The 22,280-nt window shown below is 34.7% G+C and overlaps 3 protein-coding genes across 3 annotated transcripts in view; all 3 read right to left on the reverse strand.

Annotated features, from left to right (window-relative positions):
* LOC146902652 (importin subunit alpha-2-like) overlaps nt 1-15,807 on the reverse strand; it is a 29,747-nt gene extending 13,940 nt beyond the window's left edge. Inside the window, exon 1 of the transcript XR_015021138.1 lies at nt 15,736-15,807. The gene's annotated coding sequence lies outside the window, so the exon portion shown is untranslated. The remainder of the gene's footprint in view (nt 1-15,735) is intronic.
* Nucleotides 946-3,746, reverse strand: LOC146902655 (uncharacterized). The gene is made up of 3 exons (XM_085737155.1): nt 2,408-3,746; nt 1,958-2,014; nt 946-1,874 (listed from the first exon to the last, which is right to left on the reverse strand). The coding sequence occupies exons 1-3, from the start codon at nt 3,744-3,746 to the stop codon at nt 946-948; spliced, it is 2,325 nt and encodes a 774-aa protein (XP_085593281.1).
* LOC146902656 (importin subunit alpha-2-like) lies at nt 13,046-15,801 on the reverse strand. The gene is made up of 9 exons (XM_085731538.1): nt 15,661-15,801; nt 15,479-15,567; nt 15,249-15,380; nt 14,981-15,169; nt 14,731-14,894; nt 14,560-14,638; nt 13,929-14,057; nt 13,702-13,829; nt 13,046-13,600 (listed from the first exon to the last, which is right to left on the reverse strand). The coding sequence occupies exons 1-9, from the start codon at nt 15,722-15,724 to the stop codon at nt 13,222-13,224; spliced, it is 1,353 nt and encodes a 450-aa protein (XP_085587664.1). The 5' UTR covers nt 15,725-15,801; the 3' UTR covers nt 13,046-13,221.
* Nucleotides 15,808-22,280: the final 6,473 nt, after the last annotated feature.

A 22,280-nucleotide genomic window follows, 5' to 3' on the forward strand; every position in this document is an offset into this window, starting at 1 on the left:
GTAATACGAATTTGATCATGACTTCACGCCCTGCTTTAGATAAACATTTGCTACTCCAAGAATTAATCTTATGCCACATACGATCTTTAATATAAGCAAAAGTGGAATTCCAGTTTCTGCCAATCATAGAGGGTAATCCTAAATATTTACCCGTACCAAGAATAACTTGTACCCCTAAAATAGAGGCAAGGATATTTCTCAAAGGCTCCGGCACATTACAACTGCAAAAGATTTCAGATTTTGGTAAGCTAATCGCTTGCCCCGAAGCCATTTCGTAAGTGGATAGAATATTTTTCATTACTTGAGCTTCACTTTCATCTGCTTTAAAGAAAAGAAAACAATCATCAGCGAACAGTAAATGAGATATAGCAGGAGCACCTCGACAGATACGAGTACCAGAAATAACATCTCTATTCTCCGCATCCTTAATCAGCGCAGATAAACCTTCCGCACACATAATAAAAAGATACAGATATAGAGGAAGAGGATCTCCTTGACGAAGTTCGCGACCCGAGATAATAGGACCCACTGACTCATTATTAACAATGACAGAATAATCTACAGACTCAATACACATGCTTATCCAATGAATCCGCTTATTATTAAAACCCATTTTGAGCATAACCTCACGAAGATAATCCCAATCCATGCGATCATACACCTTACTGATATCCAGTTTTAGCGCAACATATATGTCATTTCTTCTAGTTTTAGTTTGCATAAAATGAATTACCTCAATTGCTGCCATCGCATTATCAAGAATAGAGCGCCCCGGAACAAAAGCCGATTGATTGTCGGAGATACACCGAGGTAGAATAACTTTGAGCCTATTTGCAAGAACTTTGGAGATCAATTTGTACAAAACGTTACATAAAACAATCAGACGCCAGTCGCGCATAGATGTCTGCGCATCTCCTTTGGGAATAAGAGCAATATTAGTCATATTTAAGTCAGGAGGAAACTGGACAGTATCCAGCCAAGCACAACACTCTTTGAAGATATATCATCACTACATAAATTCCATAATTTTTGATAAAATCCTGGGCTATAACCATCTGGTCCGGAACATTTATCGGGATGCATAGAAAACATTGCATCGCGAAATTCAGCTTTGGTAAAAGGAGCCGTAAGCAAGTCATTATCAGATGCATATACAGTATGACGAATAACATTAATAACCGGAGAAGTTACAATATTTTGTTTCTGAAATAAATCAACAAAATAATTCTTTGCCACAACTTGCATACCTTGGGTGTCTGTAACCTTGTTGCCATCATTATCATCAAGGGAGAGTATATGGTTTACCTTTTTCTTTGCGGAAGCCGAAGCGTGGAAAAAATTTGTGTTCCGATCACCATCCTTGTACCAATGTGTTTTTGCTCTCTGTTTCCAATAAGCATCGTCTTGAGCTAGCAACCGCTGCATCTTTTTTCGAACCTCCAGCAATTGCATTTGCATAGTACCTGTATTGACATCACGCAAAAGTTTTAGTTGCTGTTGACAGTCCTCAATTTCCGATTTCAGCTTTTTACAATGATTCTTGCTCCACCTAGTCATATCATCTGTGCATGCTTCAAGCTTAGAAATAATAGGATTAGCAAAATTTATATGCCAAGAGTCAGTAACCATTTCATGAAACCCCGGTTCAAGTTGCCACGCATTTTCATATCGAAATTTACGACAAGACGGATGAGCACGAGGTACATGGCAGAGATGTAACAAAATTGGATAATGGTCCGAAGCTGGAGCAACAAGATTTTCAAGTAAGGCATTTGGAAATAAATTGAACCAAGCATTATTTGCAAGGGTTCGATCTAACCTTTCCTCTACGGCACGAGGTGTACCCAAGCTCTTGAACCAAGTGAAGGGATATCCTTCAATCGGCACATTCGATAAACAGAATCTAAAACCACTTGTTGGATGCCATTAATTAACCAACGAGGACGAGTAGTTCTACCTCTTTTCTCACTATTGTCCATTATATCATTAAAATCACCAAATATGCACCAAGGGCCTGCAAATTGTTCAGATAAAGTACGAAGGAAGTCCCATGCAGCTTGCCTACGTCCCCATTAGGGTACCCGTAGTAGCCGGTTAGCCTCCAAGTCCCAAGGATAGGGTCAATGATTTCAACAGTGATGTGGTTATTTGAATAATTAACAAGACTACAATTTATAGAAGAACACCAGAAAAAAGCAAGACCCCCCGCTTCTACCGGTGCGGTCAACAAAAAAAACAATGATCAAAGCCAAGAACATAACGAAAAACATCAATTTTATTTCGGTGGACTAGTGTCTCACTTAAGAATAGAAGATCCAGATTGAAGCGCCGGACTAGGTATTTTAAATCAGGAATCACACTCAGGCTACCTAAACCCCGGCAATTCCATGCTAAGAGACTTATAGACCCCAGCAGACCTGGTTTGCAGGTCCCGCCGATACAACAAATTCATCATACATTGGATTGGTGATTACATTCATATTGTTTTCCCCCCCATCACTAAAATTTGGTCCTATTACATTAGCCCAAGCAGTCCCACTATCAGTAACAGAAACACCATCATCATTAGGCGCAGCAGAAGAATAAATAGCCAATTGACGCTTCCTCTTACGCATTTCAGACCCTGTCTCCATGTTTTCAACTTCACTATCACCAGCAAGGTTAGTAGCACCTGTGATAGAGATCTGACCAGCAGGCAAACCAAGAACAAGAGGCTTGTGAGGTAAGAGCACTTGCGACAAAGGACCTGCAGAAGAAGAAGTAAGCATAGGAAAAGATGTCTGAGAACTAGAACATGCTCCATTTCGAGTCATTACTATGTTTTGAGTAACCAGAAAACCTTGTTTGATTGAGTTAATTTCCTGATGCACAACATGCAAACGACCATCAAGATGTGACAGATTGACTGAAGAATCATCAGAGGCATTTGTTTGAGAATTTTGTCCATCTCCCGCAGCATTCATAGTGTTAGGCACAACATCTGGAATAGGGTCCTGCAACCACTTGTTGGTAGCTGCAATACCTACACGACGAACACTAAGCTTCAGTTCAGGGCCCCAAGGGTGCACACCATCATCAGAGTTTATTTCAAACAAATCAGGGCATACTTTATCAGTATGACCAAGCAAACCGCAACGGTAACAGAAGACACCCAGTTTCTCGTATTTGAACAAGACTGGAACATAGTTTCCATCATTAACACGAACCCTCCATTCTTTTTTCAGAGGTTGAGTAACATCAATCTTGAATTTGATGCGCATATAGGAGCTGTGAATGGTATTACGACCATCATAAGATATCATTCCTCCCAAATATTGGCCAATAGCTTGACCTACCCTCTGTTGGATAAAGCCAAAGGGTAAGCCGTGTACCTGCACCCACATATCAAGGTGATTCAGAGCAACGGTGCGAGGGACAACACCAAGAGCGATGAGATCCACCACAAGGTGGAAGTTATCATACAGCCACGGTCCTTCCTCCATTACTTTAGCCGCATCCATCTTGTGATGGATCTGGAACAAGAAACGATCCCCTTCAGATTGCAGGATCTTCACTCGTTTGACAAGTTTCCAGGTGGTGGCCATTCTCTCAGCAAAGTAAGCAAACTTAATTTGTCTATCGGCCAAAACACGACCAATCAGACAATGTTCAAGGATGGATGAATTAGCAGATTCAGTAGCTAGGTTTAAAGTTAAACCTTCATCAGCTAGGGTTAGTCCTTCAAGGTTAAGGCCAGATGGATCCATAGTAATAAGGAAAAACAAGGAAACAATGGTGAAAAACAAGGAAATGGTGTTGACAACGTGGAAACAAAAAGCACTAAGGTTTGAGGGCATATATGAATCTTACGACTGTTTAGGGTTTGTAAGTGATGAATATGTTTACCCATGAGGGTGGCTATAAATAGGAACAAAAGGAAGCATCTAGATCCTGGATCAGATGAAGAACAAACTCACACCAGGAAGAATTCGGCCCAGGAGATAGCGGCTGCCCAAAGGAGGGTGCAAGCGAAACCCTAGCTCACAAAAACCCTAGGAGAGCCGGTGTTGTTCTATCTTGTGATGTTCTGTCTAGTACTTTCTGTTTTGCAGAACAAACACACTCATAAATGAGTTATTTCTTCCAACCAATCATTTAGCAAATTAAAAACATTAATTATAATTAAAAGGGATAATTAGTGAATATGATGGTGTAATGTGTGGTCACGTTAATTATTAACTACTCCCTCCGGTCCTATTTATAAAAAACATTTGATTTTTTTTTATTCATTGTATAAATGATGTATTTGGTCTATATTCTAGACAAGATACATTAATTACACAATGAATCTAAAAAATTAACATTTTCTTATAAATAGGACCGGATTGAGTATTAAAATAAATATGTTGTCATATTCATTAATTGACGTAACAACACATTACACCGTCATATTCATTAATCAACCTTATATTTAAAAATTCTCCCATTTATTTCCTTCTAAATTACCTAAATCACAAAAAAGCTGCCGAGCTCACCGAACTGAAGAAGGTGATCATGTAAATTTCCATGAAGAGCCGTTGAGACACCTAACCAACAAGAAATTAAAGTTCAAAGTTCTCCGAAAAATTACACTTGGTAAATAAATGATTGTTATATTTCATGCAACCACAATCAACTGAACAATTAACATCAGAATTAGGCAAAATATGTCTCCTAAGCAAATCAACCGAACATAGGATAACATCGGTTTCCCATGATCATTGAATATTGATTGGGAAAGTTGATTGAGAAGGTTGAAGATGAAAACCCCTTCCGCTTTCTATGGAAACCCTGTCAAGTTCAGGATGTAAGTTCATTCCTTCATTTCTTTCTTAAATTATAAAATTGAGTAGTCACATGAGCTTAACCTAGTTGATAGGGACACTACATTATACATGCATGAACGGGGTTCAAACTCTACATTCCTCACTCGTTCATCTTAAAATGTAAATTTCTAACCGATAGACCACTCGGAAAAAGAAAAAAAAATCATAAAATTGAGTAATCTTATTCGATCACTCTTTTTTAGGTAAGTCTTGTTATAGGTTACTTAACATGATTTGTTGTCTTGGTAATTTATTTTTTTAGATAAACAAAATGACAAAACTATTGAAACTCACACACTTTATTTTTTAGATAAACAAAATGACAAATAACTATTGAAACTCACACATATAGGTGAAGGAGTCGTGTTCAACCCTCATCACGACGTTTTAAGTCCATAAACTAAGACTTGCGGACAATAAACTTAATCTAGTAATTAGGTAAAATTATGAACTAAAACTTGCAAACAATAAACTTAATCTAGTAATTAAGTAAAATTATTATACTTACATGTCCATCTTTCAGGTAGTTATCAATATTACTCCCTCCGTCCCATAATAACTGAGTCAATTGCAAAAAAAAAGTGTCATAAAATAACTGAGCCATTTCACTTTCCAATACAATATTAATTACTTTTTCCCCTTTATAACTCTAATTAATACTACTTTCATCACTCCCAATTCAATATATTCCACTTTGCATTTATGATAGTGGAGAATGCACCAATACTTAACAAAAACACTTAAAATTATTTTTCTCTCTCCTTCATTTATACTTTTTTCTTAATATGTGTGAAATGAGCTTTTGGTTAAGTTAATCTGGGACACGGGGAGTATAAGAATATAGTAAAATTATTCTAAGTCCATGTTTCAATGGATTGACGTAACTGTTAGCGCAGCAAGCTTGTTCAACAAGCAATCAGAAAACCAGAAGCAGTTTTCTATCAGAAGCTGCTTCTATCAGAAGCAGTTTCTGGTTATGGGGTATTATGAGTTTTGAGAGGAATTAAGAGAAGAGAAAGAGTATGAATTGATGAAAGTAAAATGTTTATTGAACGATCTCTAAAATATGTACAATGAATTGTAGCTTATATACACAACTACTTAAGTAGCTTGAAGCACAAGCAATGTAACAAACCCTAACCCTTATTTAGCTACACTCTAACAAACTTGTAACAAACTTCAAAACAAACTAAAACAAACTGTGATTAATCACCTAAACATGATTATCACTAAACTAAACTTGAATTAGTAACAAAACTAACATCCTCCCTTAATTCAAGTTTCCACTTCCTTCATTCCAATCAAGCTTCTGAGCTTGATGAACCTGTCAACCTTCAAAGCTTTAGTGAATATGTCTGCAAGCTGCAGCTCAGTAGAGCAGTGAACAATCTGCAGTGCTCCTTTGTTTACTTGCTCCTTTAGAAAATGGAACTTGGCCTCTATATGCTTGCTTCTCCCATGCAGAACTGGGTTTCTTGCCAAGCTTGTAGCAGATTTGTTTTATATGAACAATGTTATAGGTCTGCTAACCTCTATCTCCATTTCCTTGAGTACATTATCCAGCCAGACTGCCTGACATGCTGCCATACATCCTGCAATGTACTCAGATTCACAGGTTGACAATGCTACAATTGGTTGCTTCTTAGCACACCATGAAATTGGAGCATTTAAGAACTTGAATAGGTACCCTGAAGTGCTCTTTCTATCCTGTTTGTCTCCACACCAGTCAGCATCAGAATATGCTATCAGTTCCATAGAACAATCATTCAAGCCTTTAGGAAATAGAATACCATATTGCAGTGTCCCTTTGATGTATCTCATCACCCTTTTTGCTGCAAGCAGGTGAGATACTCTTGGTTCACTCATGAATCTACTGATTATACCAACTGCATATGCAATATCAGGCCTACTATTGCATAGATACCTCAATGACCCTACAATTTGTTTGAACAATGTAGGATCCACCATTTCTTCATCTTCATTCATCACAAGCTTTACATTTGTCTCAGCAGGTGATGATGATGGATTGCAGTCATTCATATTGAACCTTTTCAATATATCAGATGCATATTTCCTTTGATGCATCACCAGACCCTCTGCATCTTCAGTAAATTCCATGCCTAAGAAGTATGTCAATCTTCCTAAATCTGACATTTCAAACTCATTCATCATCTGAGTTTTGAATGCTTCTATCTCAGCTTCATCACTACTAGTCACTATCAGGTCATCAACATATAGACAGATGAGCAGTTGATTACCTTCATTTCCTTTCTTCACATAAACACCATATTCAGACTTGCATTTGACAAATTCTTGCTGCACAAGAAAACTGTCAATTCTCTTGTTCCAAGCTCTTGGTGCCTGTTTCAATCCATAGAGGGCTTTGTGTAATCTATACACCATATTCTCCTTCCCTTTGATTTTAAAACCTGGTGGCTGTGTCACATATACTTCTTCATCCAAGGGACCATTTAGAAAGGCAGATTTTACATCCAGATGATGCATTGGCCAGTTTCTGCCACAAGCTATAGCCACTATCAATCTCACAGTCTCCAGTCTTGCTACTGGAGCATATACTTCAAAGTGATCCATACCAGCCTTCTGCATGAATCCTCTAGCCACTAGTCTTGCTTTGTGCTTGGCTACTTCACCATTTGGTTTCAATTTCAACTTGAAAACCCACTTCACATCTATTGGTTTCTTGTTTGCAGGCAATTCAGTGAGTTCCCATGTGTTGTTTCTGTTGATTGAATTCAACTCTTCAATCATTGCATCTTTCCACACACTCTCATTCAGTGCCTCTTCATGATTGATTGGTTCAGCATCTGCTAATAGTGCAAAGTGCACAAATTCCCCTTCTTCATTAACTAAATTATCTGGAGTGACTTCATGTCCAGCTAATCTAGTTGAAGCAAATCTCTGTCTAGTTGAAGTTCTGATGACTGGATTTTCTTCAGCTTGCACTTCAGGTTGAACTTTAGTATCAAGTTGAACTTGTTCAGCTTGATCATCTTCTACAATTACAGTGGGAATTGTATGATTGGAACTCTTCTCTTTCCTATTCCAATCCCATGCTTCATTTTCACAGATTTTAACATCTATACTAATCACTATTGAATGATTTAGAGGATGATATAATCTGTAAGCACCTGTTTCATGATAACCAACCAATATCATAGGCTCACTCTTGTCTCCCAGCTTTCTTCTCTTTGCATCAGGGATATGCATATAACATAGTGAACCAAACATTCTTAAGTGTTTTGCTGACTGCTTGCAACCAATCCATATCTCTTCAGGAATCTGATCAAGTCTCTTAGTGGGGCATCTGTTCAAGATGTAAGCTGCAGTTCTTACTGCTTCTCCCCAGAAAGTATTAGGCATCTTCTTCAGCTTGAGCATGCTTCTGGTCATGTCAAGCAGGCTTCTGTTCCTTCTCTCAGCCAAACCATTATGTTGTGGAGTGTATGGAGCAGTAACTTCATGCACAATACCATTGTCTTCACAAAACTTCTCAAACACTTTTGAGGTATACTCTCCACCACCATCAGTCCTTAAAATCTTAATAGACTTTCCACTTTGCTTTTCTACTAAGATTTTGAACTTCTGAAACATTTCAAATGCTTCACTTTTGGCCTTAATCAAATATAACCAGAGTTTCCTACTGAACTCATCAACAAAACTGATGAAATATTTGTTGCCCCCTAATGAAGGAACCTCTAAAGGACCACAAACATCTGAATACACAACATTAAGTGGTTCCTTTGATCTACTAGCCATACTAGAACTGAATGCATTTCTGGGTTGCTTTCCCAATAAGCAAGTATCACAGACAGTGTTTGGTATTTCAATTTTAGGTACACCAAGTATCATTTCTTTATCAACCAAATGATTAAGACCTCTAAAATTGAGATGACCATACCTATAATGCCAGAGCCAGCTATCTTCATCTTTCACCATAGCTGATAAGCAATTCAGTTCCACAGCTTTCATATTGGTCTGAAAAGTTCTATTCTTTGCAAGAGGAGTTTTCAACACTAACCTTTGATCTTTATCAAACAGTTTGAAGGTGTTATCCTTCATAACCACTGAGTATCCTTTCTGAATGAATTGACCCACACTTAGTAAATTGCACTGCATACCAGGAACATAGAGAACTTCTTCAATTATTGCCCTTTTTCCATTCTTCCCTTCAACAGCAATATTCCCCATTCCTTCTGCAACCAAGACTCTATGATCTGCAAGCTTCACTTTTCTATTCCTTCCAAGATCCATTTGCCTTAACCATGTCTTGTTACCAGTCATGTGATTAGAACAACCAGTATCTAAGGACCAACTTTCTGAATTGCAGCTCTCATTACTGGTTGTTGTAACCACCATGAGTAATGACTCTGAATCTGAATCATCTTGTGCAATTTTCGCCTCCTCTTCATCATTCTTTGATTGCTTTCCTTTACCAGACCAACACTCTGAAGCATAGTGCCCAAATTTCTCACATTTGAAACATTGAATCTTCTTCTTATCAGTTTTCTTCTTCTGATTCGAATTTCCTTCCTTTGAAGATTCACCCTTTTCAGATCCATTGTTTTTGCCTTTAGATCCATTTCCTCCCTTAGGGTTTTTCCTCCCTTTCTTGGAATTCTTTCTATCATTTTCATCCTTCTTGATAGTTTGAACTTGCAAGGCTTGTTGAATTGATCTTTCACTGCTCCTTTCTGAAACCATCAATTCATGAGCTTCTAAAGAACTCTGCAACTCCTCAATCTTCAATGTCTTGACATCTTTTGATTCCTGGATTGCTACCACAATGAAATCAAATCTTGGAGATAAAGTCCTCATGATCTTTTCAACAATCTGTTGATCTGTCATTGCTTCCCCACAAGCCTTCATCTGATTCACAAGATTGATAAGTTTGGAGATGTATTCAGCAATTTTCTGATCATCTTCCATCTGCATCAACTCAAACTTCCTTCTTAGTGATTGAAGTTTAATCACCTTCACCTTATCATCACCTTCATGGTACTTTGAAAGGATATCCCAGGCTTCCTTGGAACTAACAGTTTTTGAGATTCTTTCAAAGTTGGATTCATCAAGACTTTGTTGAATCAGAAACAAAGCCTTGCAATCTTTCTTCTTCAATTCCTTGTGTGCGTTCCTTTGCACATCAGTGGGATTCGCAGCTAAATCCTCTACACCATTCTGCACAATTTCAAGCAAATCTTGTGCACCAAACAGGTTCTTCATCACAGCACTCCATCGTTCCCAATTACGTGCTTCAAGAATTGGAGGATGCGTATTGAAACTGCTGCTACCGTTCATGGTGATTCCTTTAGCGTTTCTTACTGCAATTGCGTGATTGAAGATCTTGTTTAACCCCTTTGATCGCAACCACAGGCTCTAGATGCCAATTTGTTAGCGCAGCAAGCTTGTTCAACAAGCAATCAGAAAACCAGAAGCAGTTTTCTATCAGAAGCAGTTTATATCAGAAGCAGTTTCTGGTTATGGGGTATTATGAGTTTTGAGAGGAATTAAGAGAAGAGAAAGAGTATGAATTGATGAAAGTAAAATGTTTATTGAATGATCTCTAAAATATGTACAATGAATTGTAGCTTATATACACAACTAGTTAGGTAGCTTGAAGCACAAGCAATGTAACAAACCCTAACCCTTATTTAGCTACACTCTAACAAACTTGTAACAAACTTCAAAACAAACTAAAACAAACTGTGATTAATCACCTAAACATGATTATCACTAAACTAAACTTGAATTAGTAACAAAACTAACAGTAACCACTCTACCAACATATTCGTCTATATGCTATTTATTACTCCATAAAATTATTCTTAAGTCCACATATCAGTGGATGGATTTCAAAATAGAACTTTTAGATATAGCAGTAGCTTTATATAATCCTAAAGTCTTTACTTGATGTAGGATATATGCCATTTTGAAATGATCTATTAATCTGCAATACAACACTATTTCAATTGAGGGAGTGCTATACATTACCAAATTGGGAGAGATATGATATCAGGGGGAAAGAGAAGGTGGGGGAAAGGAAGATACATTTGTTCACTTTTACCACTTAATAGATGGTTCACCCTAGACGCCACCGGATTTAAAACATAAACTTTTTCCGCATTGCCATGGGTCACGGTTCCTTGCTTATGCAACATACCTTCTCCCCAGCAAAATATATTTTTTGTACAAGATACAATGATCACATTCTTCTGAAATTGAATCTGTCAGGTGGGGTCGGAAAGTCACTGCCTCCATAGTTAAAACCAGGTTGAGAACCATTGCCTGGAGGTAGTGTCTCAACTTCATCTTCCAACCAACTGTTCTTATTAAGTAAAATTAATAAGAAAAATTTAGTAAAATTATTATACTAACATGTTCATCTTTCAGGTAGTTACCAATATAGTAAAATTATTCTAAATCCATATTTCAGTGGATTGACGTAATCATTCTACCAACATATTAATCAAATTATTCTTAAGTCCATATATCAATGGATTGGCGTAATTTTTCTACGGCATTTATATTCTCAAAGGGATTTCAAAATAGAACTTTTAGATATAACAGTAGCTTTATATAATCCTAAAGTCTTTACTTGATATAGGATATATGTGATGTATATAGGGCTAACAATGAACAAAACCAATTTGAAAATAACTCGTTACTCGATTCGATAAATGATTTGTTGAACTTGTTCATAAACCAAATGAGCCGAATTTGAGTTAAAAATTAAGTTCGTTAAATAAATGAGTTGAACTTGAAATGAGTATAGTTCGACTCGTTTGGTTCATGAACCAGCTTGATAATGTTTAATTTATTACACGCTTCTTTTAATAATTATGTATGTTTTTCATAGGAATTATTACTAATTTGATTAAATATCAACGATAATTTTAACAATAGAGAGAGGAAAAAAAGTTAATACTTTTTGAATGCTTTTACACAAAATATATGCAAAAAAATAGTCCCACATCGGGAGGTTTGGAAATATTAGAGAGGAGGAGTGTGTGTATAAACGCAGTGCATGGCAAGTACTATTAGCCTGTTTGCCTCAGCTTTTCCAACCCACGCTTTCTATAAAACCACGTTTTCAACCCTTGTTAACCTAAAAGCTTCAATTGTTAGCTTTTAAAAATCACGGTGGTTTTTGCTTTGGAAATCCCCCAAACTTGCTTTTGTGCTTGCAAACTCCAACCCAAACAAGCACTATGTTGTAAAACCATACTCTTTAAGATCTTGGTAGTATACGGACAGTAGTAATTAGCTAAATGGTCTTGACTCTTGAGACCAAATGCTTGATAGTTTTATTTAATTTATTCTTCTAACATATTCGTCTTGCTATTTATTAATAAGTAAATTATTCTTTAAGTTTGTACAAAAAAAAATATTCTTAAGTCCATATATCAATGGATTGGCGTAGTTTTTCTGCCGCATTTATCTTCTCAAATTACCGCATTTATGTCGTCAAAGGGATTTCATAGAACTTTTAGATATAGCAACAGTTTTATATAATCCTAAAGTCTTTAATTGTTATAGGATAGGATATGTGGTGTAAATGCCATTTTGAAATGATCTATTTATTAATCTACTAATACAACACTGTTCGAATTGAGGGAGTGCTATACATTAATTTAGGTATATTAGAAATTTATAAAACAATGTTTACTTACTTACTCCTTCCGTCTCTAGATTATAGTTATTTAAGGTTTTTGCACGATTATTAAGAAAATGATTAATTGTGTTGATTTTGATGGTAAAAGTAGTGTCATTTACTAAAACAACCGTATTAATTGTAGTTAGTGGAGTAGTAGTTAAGTTAGATGAAATTCAAAAAAGATATGGGTAATCTAGATCTCAATAAAATTGTTTTTTTGTGTCAAAAAAAAAAAGTTAGATGAAATTCAATAAATAAATGTATATTAATGGAAAAAAATAATAAATGTTGGATTGATATTCTAAAGTAACAATTATTTTGTGAAAAAGAAAAAATTGTAAAGAGACAATTATTGTTAGACAGAGGGGACAATTATTTTGTGAAAAAGAAAAATTGTAAAGAGAATTATTGCGAGACGGAGGGAGTATTTTTTAAATAAGAATGAACAAATTTTATTGAATCATAAGATCAAGTCTAACCCATCTGTTCAAGCGATTTGATAAATACAACTGCAAGAGCTACTTTTATCCCCCCTTGGTATCTTGAAAACAACACCTTCAAATACTATTTATTAATGATAAAAATATAAACAGGATTTAAAACATATCACTTGAACTTTTTCCCCATTGCCATGCGTCACGGTTCCTTGCTGCTGCAACAAACTTTCTCCCCAGCAAAATATATTTCTTGTACAAGATACAATGATCACATTCTGCTGAAATTGAATCTGTCTGGTGGGGCCCGAAGGTCATTGCCTCCATAGTTGAAACCAGGTTGAGAACCATTGCCTGGAGGTAGTGTCTCATCTTCATCTTCAAACCAGTATGTCTCGAGAATTTTAACAGCCTTCTCATAAATTTCACTGTTGTCGTGACTCTGCAAGTTTTCAATCTTTTCCAAACCCTCGTTATTATCTATCGTCTGAGCATACAAGTTGACATCTCCGGTGTTACCTAAGTTTTTATCCGCTTCTCCAACCTTCAGAAAATTCTCAAGACCTTCTAAACAGACAGCGACAAATCTTGTATCAGGGCAAACAAGTAAATCACACAGAGGCTTAATGCAACCCTGGCTCGCCAAGTACCTTGTAATAACAACAACATTTGGTAAGTTAATACGTAAATTCTCAATGTTGCCAGCACGAAGCAGGGCAAGAAAATAACAATTAAAAACGACTTCACGTACTTGATTTGTGCGTGGGTACCGCCAGATGCAGCATTAGAGAGAGCCCATCCAGCTTCTATTTGAATGTCAAACTCGGCATTTTGAAGAAGATTGACCAGAGGAGCAATCAGACCAGCTTCAATAACAGCCTGCATCGTACATAAATAAAAGGTAGAGTTCACTGCGCTTTATTAACCATGATATTTGACGTCATTTGAGTATAAAAAAGATGGGATTTATTTGCTTACCTGTATCTGCTCTCTGTTACCAGCTGTAATGTTTGATACAGTCCTGCAAGCTTCTTGCTTAATACTTTTGTTGTGATCATGGGTCAACAGGCTCAAAAGGCATTGGAGCGAACCATGATTGATAACAACCTGACAAAAAGAGCCCCACCAAATCAGGTAATTCTCACAGGTGACATATGAGATGACATGATACTTATACAAGGGGTGAGACGACACTAGATTGAGGGTAATAAATAGCAGTGAATCACCAGCAATGGCTAGCAAGTATGACTAAACTTTATCCATAAGATAAAATTCCCTAACCCCCTCAAAAAACAAAATTGATTCCTAGGCTTAAGAGACTAGATTGATGGTAATAAATAGCTGTGAATCACCAGCAATGGCTAGCAAGTATGACTAAACTTTATCCCCCTCAAAAAACAAAATTGATCCCTAGTCTAATATTTCTAAAGATTGCCAATCAATTTTCAACAACCGCATACTTACTTGAAAAACTCACCTATGAATAATTTCAGGTTATAATATTTAATTAAAATTTTAATTTGATTTCCAAAATAACTAACACAGCAGGAATTCAGTACTTTACCCAATAGCAGTTAAATTGAATTTGGAATAAGCAACTTATTATTACCTGAGTCTGCATATCGTCTCCGGTTACAATATTTCCCACCGTGCGAAGTGCAGGAAGCAGCACAGAAGGAGATGGGTGCCTTCAAAAAGATGCAGATACAATTAGAGCCAAAATAATCAAGAATTGCAAAAGAATATGGTTTTGAGCAGGGATAGAAGAATAGGTACTTACAGAAGGAGCTGCACAAGTCTGCCACATACACCTGCCTCGATCACCGCTTGGATTTTGTCAAATGGGTCAGCAGAAAGAGAGAAGAGTACCCAGCATGCATATGTGAGGATTTCTGCATCATTGGATAAAAGCAAACGCTGGAGAGCTGGAAGCGCTGGCCTCACCTGTCGATAAAAATCTAGTATTAATACACATACATATAAAAGTGTTCTTGCAGGTTCAGTTTTAATTTAACAAAAATAACAAGTACCTGCTCAAATGAGGGTGGTGGCTTGCACATGCAAAAGCACGCCAGGGCCCACACGGCATTTCTGAGCATAGAAAGATTATCTGCTTGCTCATTCAAGTGGGATAACAGAGGGATCAGGGCACCATGACTGAGAACGAGATCACGGCAACTAGGGGAATCAGCGGCAATGTTTCCCAATGCCAACACAGCCTACAATTTCAGAGTTTTAGTGTTCAGCAAAAAAAAAATCCTTTTCTACTGCTACTACATATTAGTATAATAAAAATACCTGGTTTCGAACAGCATCATGAGGTGAACTAAGTAGGTTGACAAGCATTGGTACAGCCCCATGATCAATTACCAACTTAGTGTTCTCAGAAGTTCCAGCTGTTATGTTTCTGAGTGCGAAAGCAGAGTAATACTAAACAAACAAAGTCACACAAAAAAAAAAAAAAATCAAAACAAACAAAATTTCAACTAGACCAAACTAGAGATAAAATAGACAAGTTTCAAACAAACCTGGTCCCGAGGAAAATTGTCCTTAACTAAACATCGAAGCAAACGAGGAAGAGATTTAACAAGTTTCTCCTCAATCGAAGGACTGGGTCCTACACAACACAACAAACATCAATCAAAAGTTTAACACTTCCGAAAGTAAGAAATCGAATGCATTAAAAACATGAAACAAAAACAACAGTTACCATTCGAATCCGAATCAAGCTTCTGAAAATCAACCATTGTAGGAAGAGCTCTAACAGTTGCCATTCGAATCAAGCTTCTGAAAATCAACAGTTACTTTTATGATATGCGAATCCGGACGGAATTTACGATTTACGATCGATGGAATAGAGAGTGAGATTTGATCGAGGAAGAGAGAGAGATAATGTTTGAAATTCATGTCTTCTAGAGTTTTCAGTTACTTATATCTATCAAATGGGCTGACCCACCCAGCATGTTACAGCCCGAGAGGCCCAACTTGGTCAATGGATTTTGCTCTTCTAATTTCACTAATTGCTCTTGAACATAGCGAAGATACCAAAATAACCCCAATGCAGAAGATTTTGTTTTTATTTTAATCTCAGGTAAAATATAATTTAGATTAATTTAGTTTTTGTTGTGTTCCTGCAGAACATAACATAACATTCTATCGGTTTCCCATGATAATTGAATATCAATTGGAAAAGTAAGTTGATTGAGAAGGTTGAAAATGAAAACCCCTGTTTTCGCTTTCTACAGAAACCCTGTCAAGTTCTGGATGTAAGTTCCTTTCTTTCTTTCTTTATTTTCTTCTTTCTTGAACGATATTGAGTAATGAATGATAAACAAAATCATAATTTCACAAATTGCTCTAGAACACCTCAAACATACCAAATTACCCCCAACGGAGAAGAAAATTTGTTTTTATTTTAAGGGTTAACTAGTCGAAATACCTGTGCTAAAGCATGGGTAGCGAGGCTTCGCCGCGCTTTAAGGCCGCGGCTCCGCCGCATATCGTGTCTCGGCTGCGCTTGGCATAGTATTTTTTTGTCCATAGTGAAAATATGTAAAGTATTCGAAGCATAATAATGTATATATTGATCGGTAGTAATAAAAAATGACAAAATAATTAAATTTTAATATGAACAAATATATATTAAATTTTAGTATTGATGATATTAAAAAAGCTAATAAATAAAAATAATCATAAATTTTATTTACTAATATGTTTTAGTGTGAAAAATATTAATATGCATCCCGTAAAAAATCATAATTAATGTATTATATAATATTGTTATCGTAAATTATAAATAAACAAATACTTACATATTCCCGTAAAAAAAATTACAGTGAGATATATTTTTGTTAACATATAGTCGATACACTCATATATTTTATCAATATATAGTTTCCATTAGATTTCAGAAATAAGAATATACTAATATATTCCCGTAAAACAAACATATACTCATATATATTTTTATTAATATATAGTCCATAAACTCACATATATTTTATTAATATATTGATAAAATTTAGGCAGTCGCGGTGTTAATATAGTGATATTAAAAAAAATATTAATTAAAACTGTTCACTCATTGTAGTTACTAAAATGGGTCATGTGTTAAAATTGTACACTACAACGAGTTTTTTAGTGATACATTGTCCAAAAAAAAAAAACAACGGAAAAAAATGAAGTATGATTAATCATAGTATATTATAAGTTTTGTTTTTGTTTTAGTATTGACGATATTAAAAAAGATAATACATGAAAATACATTTCATAAATAAACATATATTAACATATTCCCGTATAAAAACATATATGGAGATATATTTTTATTAATATATAGTCCATACGCTCATATATATTTTATAAATATATAGTTCCCATTAGATTTCAGAAATAAGAATATACTAATATATTCTTGTAAAACAAACATATACATGCACACACACAGATATATATATATATATATAGTCCATACACCCACATGTATTTTTTGAATATATTAATAAAACTTAGTCATTCGCGGTGTTTAAAAAGAGATATTAAAAATACTAATTAAAACTGATCATTCGTTGTAGTTACTAAAATGGGTCCCGTGTTACAATTGTACACTCCAATGAGTTTTTTAGTGATACATTATAAAAAAAACAACGAAAAAAATTGAAGTATGATTAATTATAATATATTATAATATTGTTCTTGTTTTAGTATTGACGATATTAATTATTATTATTATTTCACATCCATTCTTATATATCTTTTTAATTTTAATTATGTTACTAAAATTACTGTAGATCCTGATTCTGGGGTTGTGGTGTTTGCTAAAAGAACTGTGAAAGACTTGAAGTTACCTCCGCCTTTTGTTACTCAAATTGCTCAAATGTTTCTTTATTTTATAATACCTTTCTTTGCAATTTTATTTATATTACTTTATTTATTTCATGATTATGTTGGTCGTCTTTATGTATATCAGTCTCAGCTTGCTGGTTTTCGATTCTATGATGATCAAGAAAATAGGTTATGCAAATAAATAAGTTATGTTAATTCTTAAGTTCTCACTAACGAAAGTTGGATCTTCATTAGCTTTTTTTATGAGTACCTTGACAAGCTTATGAATTATACATAAAAGCTCATTGATTTGCATAACCTCAAATTAGTCAATCCAAAAAGGCCATAGATTCTTATCATCCCTTTAAAACTAATTTACACTCTTTCCCCCATCAAAGAAGCCTGCCCTTTTCTTTTCACTGATCAATGATATGATTATGTGCTTACCCTTTTCTTTTCAATGATCAATCATATGATCTATCTTAAATTAAACTATCTTTGTATCCATTTTTTTTTATATAAATGCGTGATGCTCATTTCTTAGCCTGATGAACATATCACTTTGAATCTTAAGTTTCCAAATAAATAATGTATTCAAAATTACCTACTTGGCTACCATCAATCACATTGAAAATTATACACATGTTTTTGGAAGTTGGAAAGACTTGTTTTAAAAGGTTCGTTTACATCATAATGGAGAAAAGTGCAGCACATTTCATTTCTCTACGGGCATGCGAGTGTATTTTTTACAATTAGAGGAGAGGACTGCAGTTTAAGCATCTCTCAAGGGAAATGAGTGTAATATATTTGTCATTGAATTGAATATTTGCCTATTGACAAAATCACGTTGTTTCTATTTTTCAGCTTGATCTTCGTGTAAATCATACGCTTGTCTGTTTTGAGTCTTATGTAAGTTCTCACGAGTTTGTCCTTACTTAAAAATACCAAATCCTAGTTGGATAAAGCTCAAAGTCTCAAACTATGAATGGAGTTTTCAACTTGATGTAATAGTGTACCATAAAAAAATACCAAATCCCTGCATCAACTCTTGATCCATATAGAAAGGTGTAATTTTCCAGCATTTAATGAATAAAAACATATGTTAAATAGTTGAATTCTTTCTTTTTCTCCATTATTTTGACCAGTGACTGTGTTTATAGGCTGGCAATGTCAGGAGTCTCCCCCTACTGTACAATGCGCCGTAGAAAAAGCTTTAATTAGAGCTACAAAGCTTCAAAGGAAGGATCTCCAGTTGGTTGGTGCAAGCAGGACTGATGCAGGAGTCCATGCTTGGGGTCAGGTCAGATCTTGTAATTCCTTTTGTGTGCAATTTCAGATTTCAAGTGGCAAACATTGAATTGAAATTTTACAACTTATTGTGAGTTGTGACTGTAGGTTGCACATTTTCTTACACCATTTAATTACAACAATTTGGATAGAGTTCACGCTGCTTTGAACGGTCTTCTTCCTTCTGATATACGAGTCAGAGAGATCAGCCCTTCTGATATACTAGTTAATAGAACAAACAGTGTAAAATTTAAATATTAATGGACTAAATTTTTCACATTCATTTGATATTTGTGCTTCATGCTTCATAATCATTAAATTGCTGGAGCAGTGGAGCCAAAAATAGGAGTTTGGCTTTTAGGGCTGTTTCAGAGATGTAATTGGGTTGAAGTTTTGTATTTGATAATATTTGTTTAATCCATTTTTTTTTGTTTTTTTGAAGAAGCTAAATTAGCCCACCCAAATTGACACCGGGGAGAATCGAACCTAAGACCTTGAGAAGGAGCACAGTCTCAGATCCCAAGCCAATACCACCGGACCAACCCAAGTGGGTTTAATCCAAAATTTAGTTCAATGATGACTACATTTTAGTGTGAAACTCCATTTTTTGTCTTTGCTACTAAAAAAAAACCTATATTTTCGGAAGTTCACCTAAAAAACCTACAAATTATAGCTCCAAGTAGAATCAATTGAAGCCCAAGTTTTTTTTATTGAGAGAAACTCCAACTTCTCTCTAAGTTTTCCTTCTCTTTCCCTCATCAAGGAGGGGTGGTTTTAGGTCTTTTTTTGACCTAAAATCACCCCTCTGCATCTTTTTTTCCATTTCTTTCGATCTAAATAAGTGATTTTCACAAATATCAAGCGTTTTCTTTTGTGTTTTTTTTTTTTGTGATTTCGTCGTCTGAGTGCGACCTTGTGTTGTTCGTCGTCTTGTGCGGCGTTGTTTGGTTTGGCATCTTGTTGCGGTGTTCGTTGGTTCATATTGAAAGATCAGCTTCAGTCAATCACAGATACAATCAATGATTTGGACGTCAACGTTGCAGATCCAGAAGCAAGAGTATTCTGGTGATTTAGATTTTATCATATTATTTGTAGGCATTTTGCCGTTGTATGCTATTAACTTGGGTGCTGTGAGTTTGTTCGCAGATTCATCCTTTACGTTTTTAGCGATCTTGATTCTGATATATTCTATCGATTTGAATGAATGAATATCGTTTTGTTTTTGTCAAAAAAAAAAGTAGAATCAATTGAGGTGAAGTGATATTCTAAATAGTATAAACATTTTAGCATGAACAATTTTTTATAAATGACAAATTTCCCCATGCATCAAAGTTAGTTTATCAACGACAATTTATCATGTGCATTTGAGTTAATTCTAAATTTTTATTAGTAAAAACTTGTCCATGATAGTTTAATTTAATCAATGACAATATAATTGTAGAATTGAAGTAAAGTGATATTCGTAATAGTAAAAACTCTTCAGCAGTAACAATTTTTTATAAATGACAACTTGTCCCGTGAATCAAGGTTAGTGTATCAAAGTCTCTGTATAATCTTTTTTCTTATAATTTGAGACAACAAAATGAGGTTTTTTTTGCTTATAATTTAGGTCGGAAGGAGCATATTTTTATTGTAAAAATGTAATAAAAAAAATATTTTAATTGTATAAATCTCAAATAGTAACACTCATTGCAAATAAATTTTTAATAAATTGACAAATCCACAATTTTCAGTGTTGGATTTGTTAAAAATATACAATTAATTTTTGAAATACGACTCACTTTTTAATTTTGACTAAGTGATCACAACCATTGATTAAGAGTACACATAATATTTAATTTACTCCTAATTGTAAATATCCATATCAATATTTTTCTTTTCACACTTTCACTACATTAGCCATTTCAATTTTAAAATTTATTTTATTTAACATAATTGTTCTTTCTTTTAATAATTTAACCTAATTGTTACTATTTTTTTTAATAAACCTAATTGTTACTATTGTACAGTACATCTGCCATTTTTCATTTTTCTTTGTCTTTTCGATCCTCCACTTGTAAGTTTTTAAATTTATCTCTCTCTCTCACTCTCTTTTATAATAATTATAATTATTTTTAGGGTTAATTATGTTTTTGGTCCCTACAAAATTGCGACCTTGTAAGTTTAGTCCTTACTTAATTTTAATAGCCTTTTTAATCCCTACAAAAAATTTATGCACTCAATATTAGTCCTTACTCAATCCAAATTTGTTTAATTTATGCTTAAACTCTTAAGTTTTTCAACAATTTTTTACAGGCGTGTTAAGAACGTTATTAAAAGGTCCTCCGAAAAAAATATCGAAAAAATTTGATTTCTACGTCCATATTTTTGTTACTTATATCTTAAACTTTTGTCGTTTTAAAAAATTCATATTTAATTTATTTCATGTTAAAAAATTATAGATTTTAGTAAATGAACCTTTCATAGTGTTCTAAACTTGTATAAAAAGAATCGTTAAAAAATTTAAGAGTTTAAGGATAATTAAACAAAATTTATTTTAGCAGGGACTAAAATTATAAGTAAATTTTTTTTTGTAGGGATTAAAAATGCTATTAAAATTAAGTAAGGACTAAACTTACAAGGTCGCAATTTTGTAGGGACCAAAAACATAATTAACCCTTATTTTTACACAAACACCTATTTGTTCATTTTATTCTCTCTCTTCACCAAATGAATCTGAGAAGTTCTCTCCTCTAAACAACCCTAGCCGCCAAATCACTATTCACGCCCTCCATAATCAACCTCCGACTGCTCCGGCTGAGCCACGTTCACAATCTTAACCTATTCCTTTTCTTATATCATTCTATTTAATTTATTTTCAGATCAGATGGATTTATAAACATCTCAACCACCACCTTCTCTGATAGATCTCAGCCAACATAGACCACCGTTTGAAAAATCATCACCATAAAAATACTCTCCTCCATCTCCTCTACAAAACCCACAAAGAAGATCATAATTTGAAATATCTTTTCCGGCGACCTCCACGCCGGAAATTGCAACCGCCGGTGTTATTGTCTCAAACCTGGGTTGTTGTCGCCATGAGGTCATATTTTTGTGTTTTTTAGATCTGATACTATTGATAAAAAAAATCTGAGTTGAATAATATTTTTCTTTGGAAAACAATTTTTTTATTCCTTTCTTTCAACATTCACTTTCTGTTATTATTTTTTATGATTT

This window comes from Medicago sativa, chromosome 8, assembly GCF_051527215.1.
Source record: "Medicago sativa cultivar Bolivia chromosome 8, Bolivia_mono, whole genome shotgun sequence".
Lineage (NCBI taxonomy): Eukaryota > Viridiplantae > Streptophyta > Magnoliopsida > Fabales > Fabaceae > Medicago > Medicago sativa.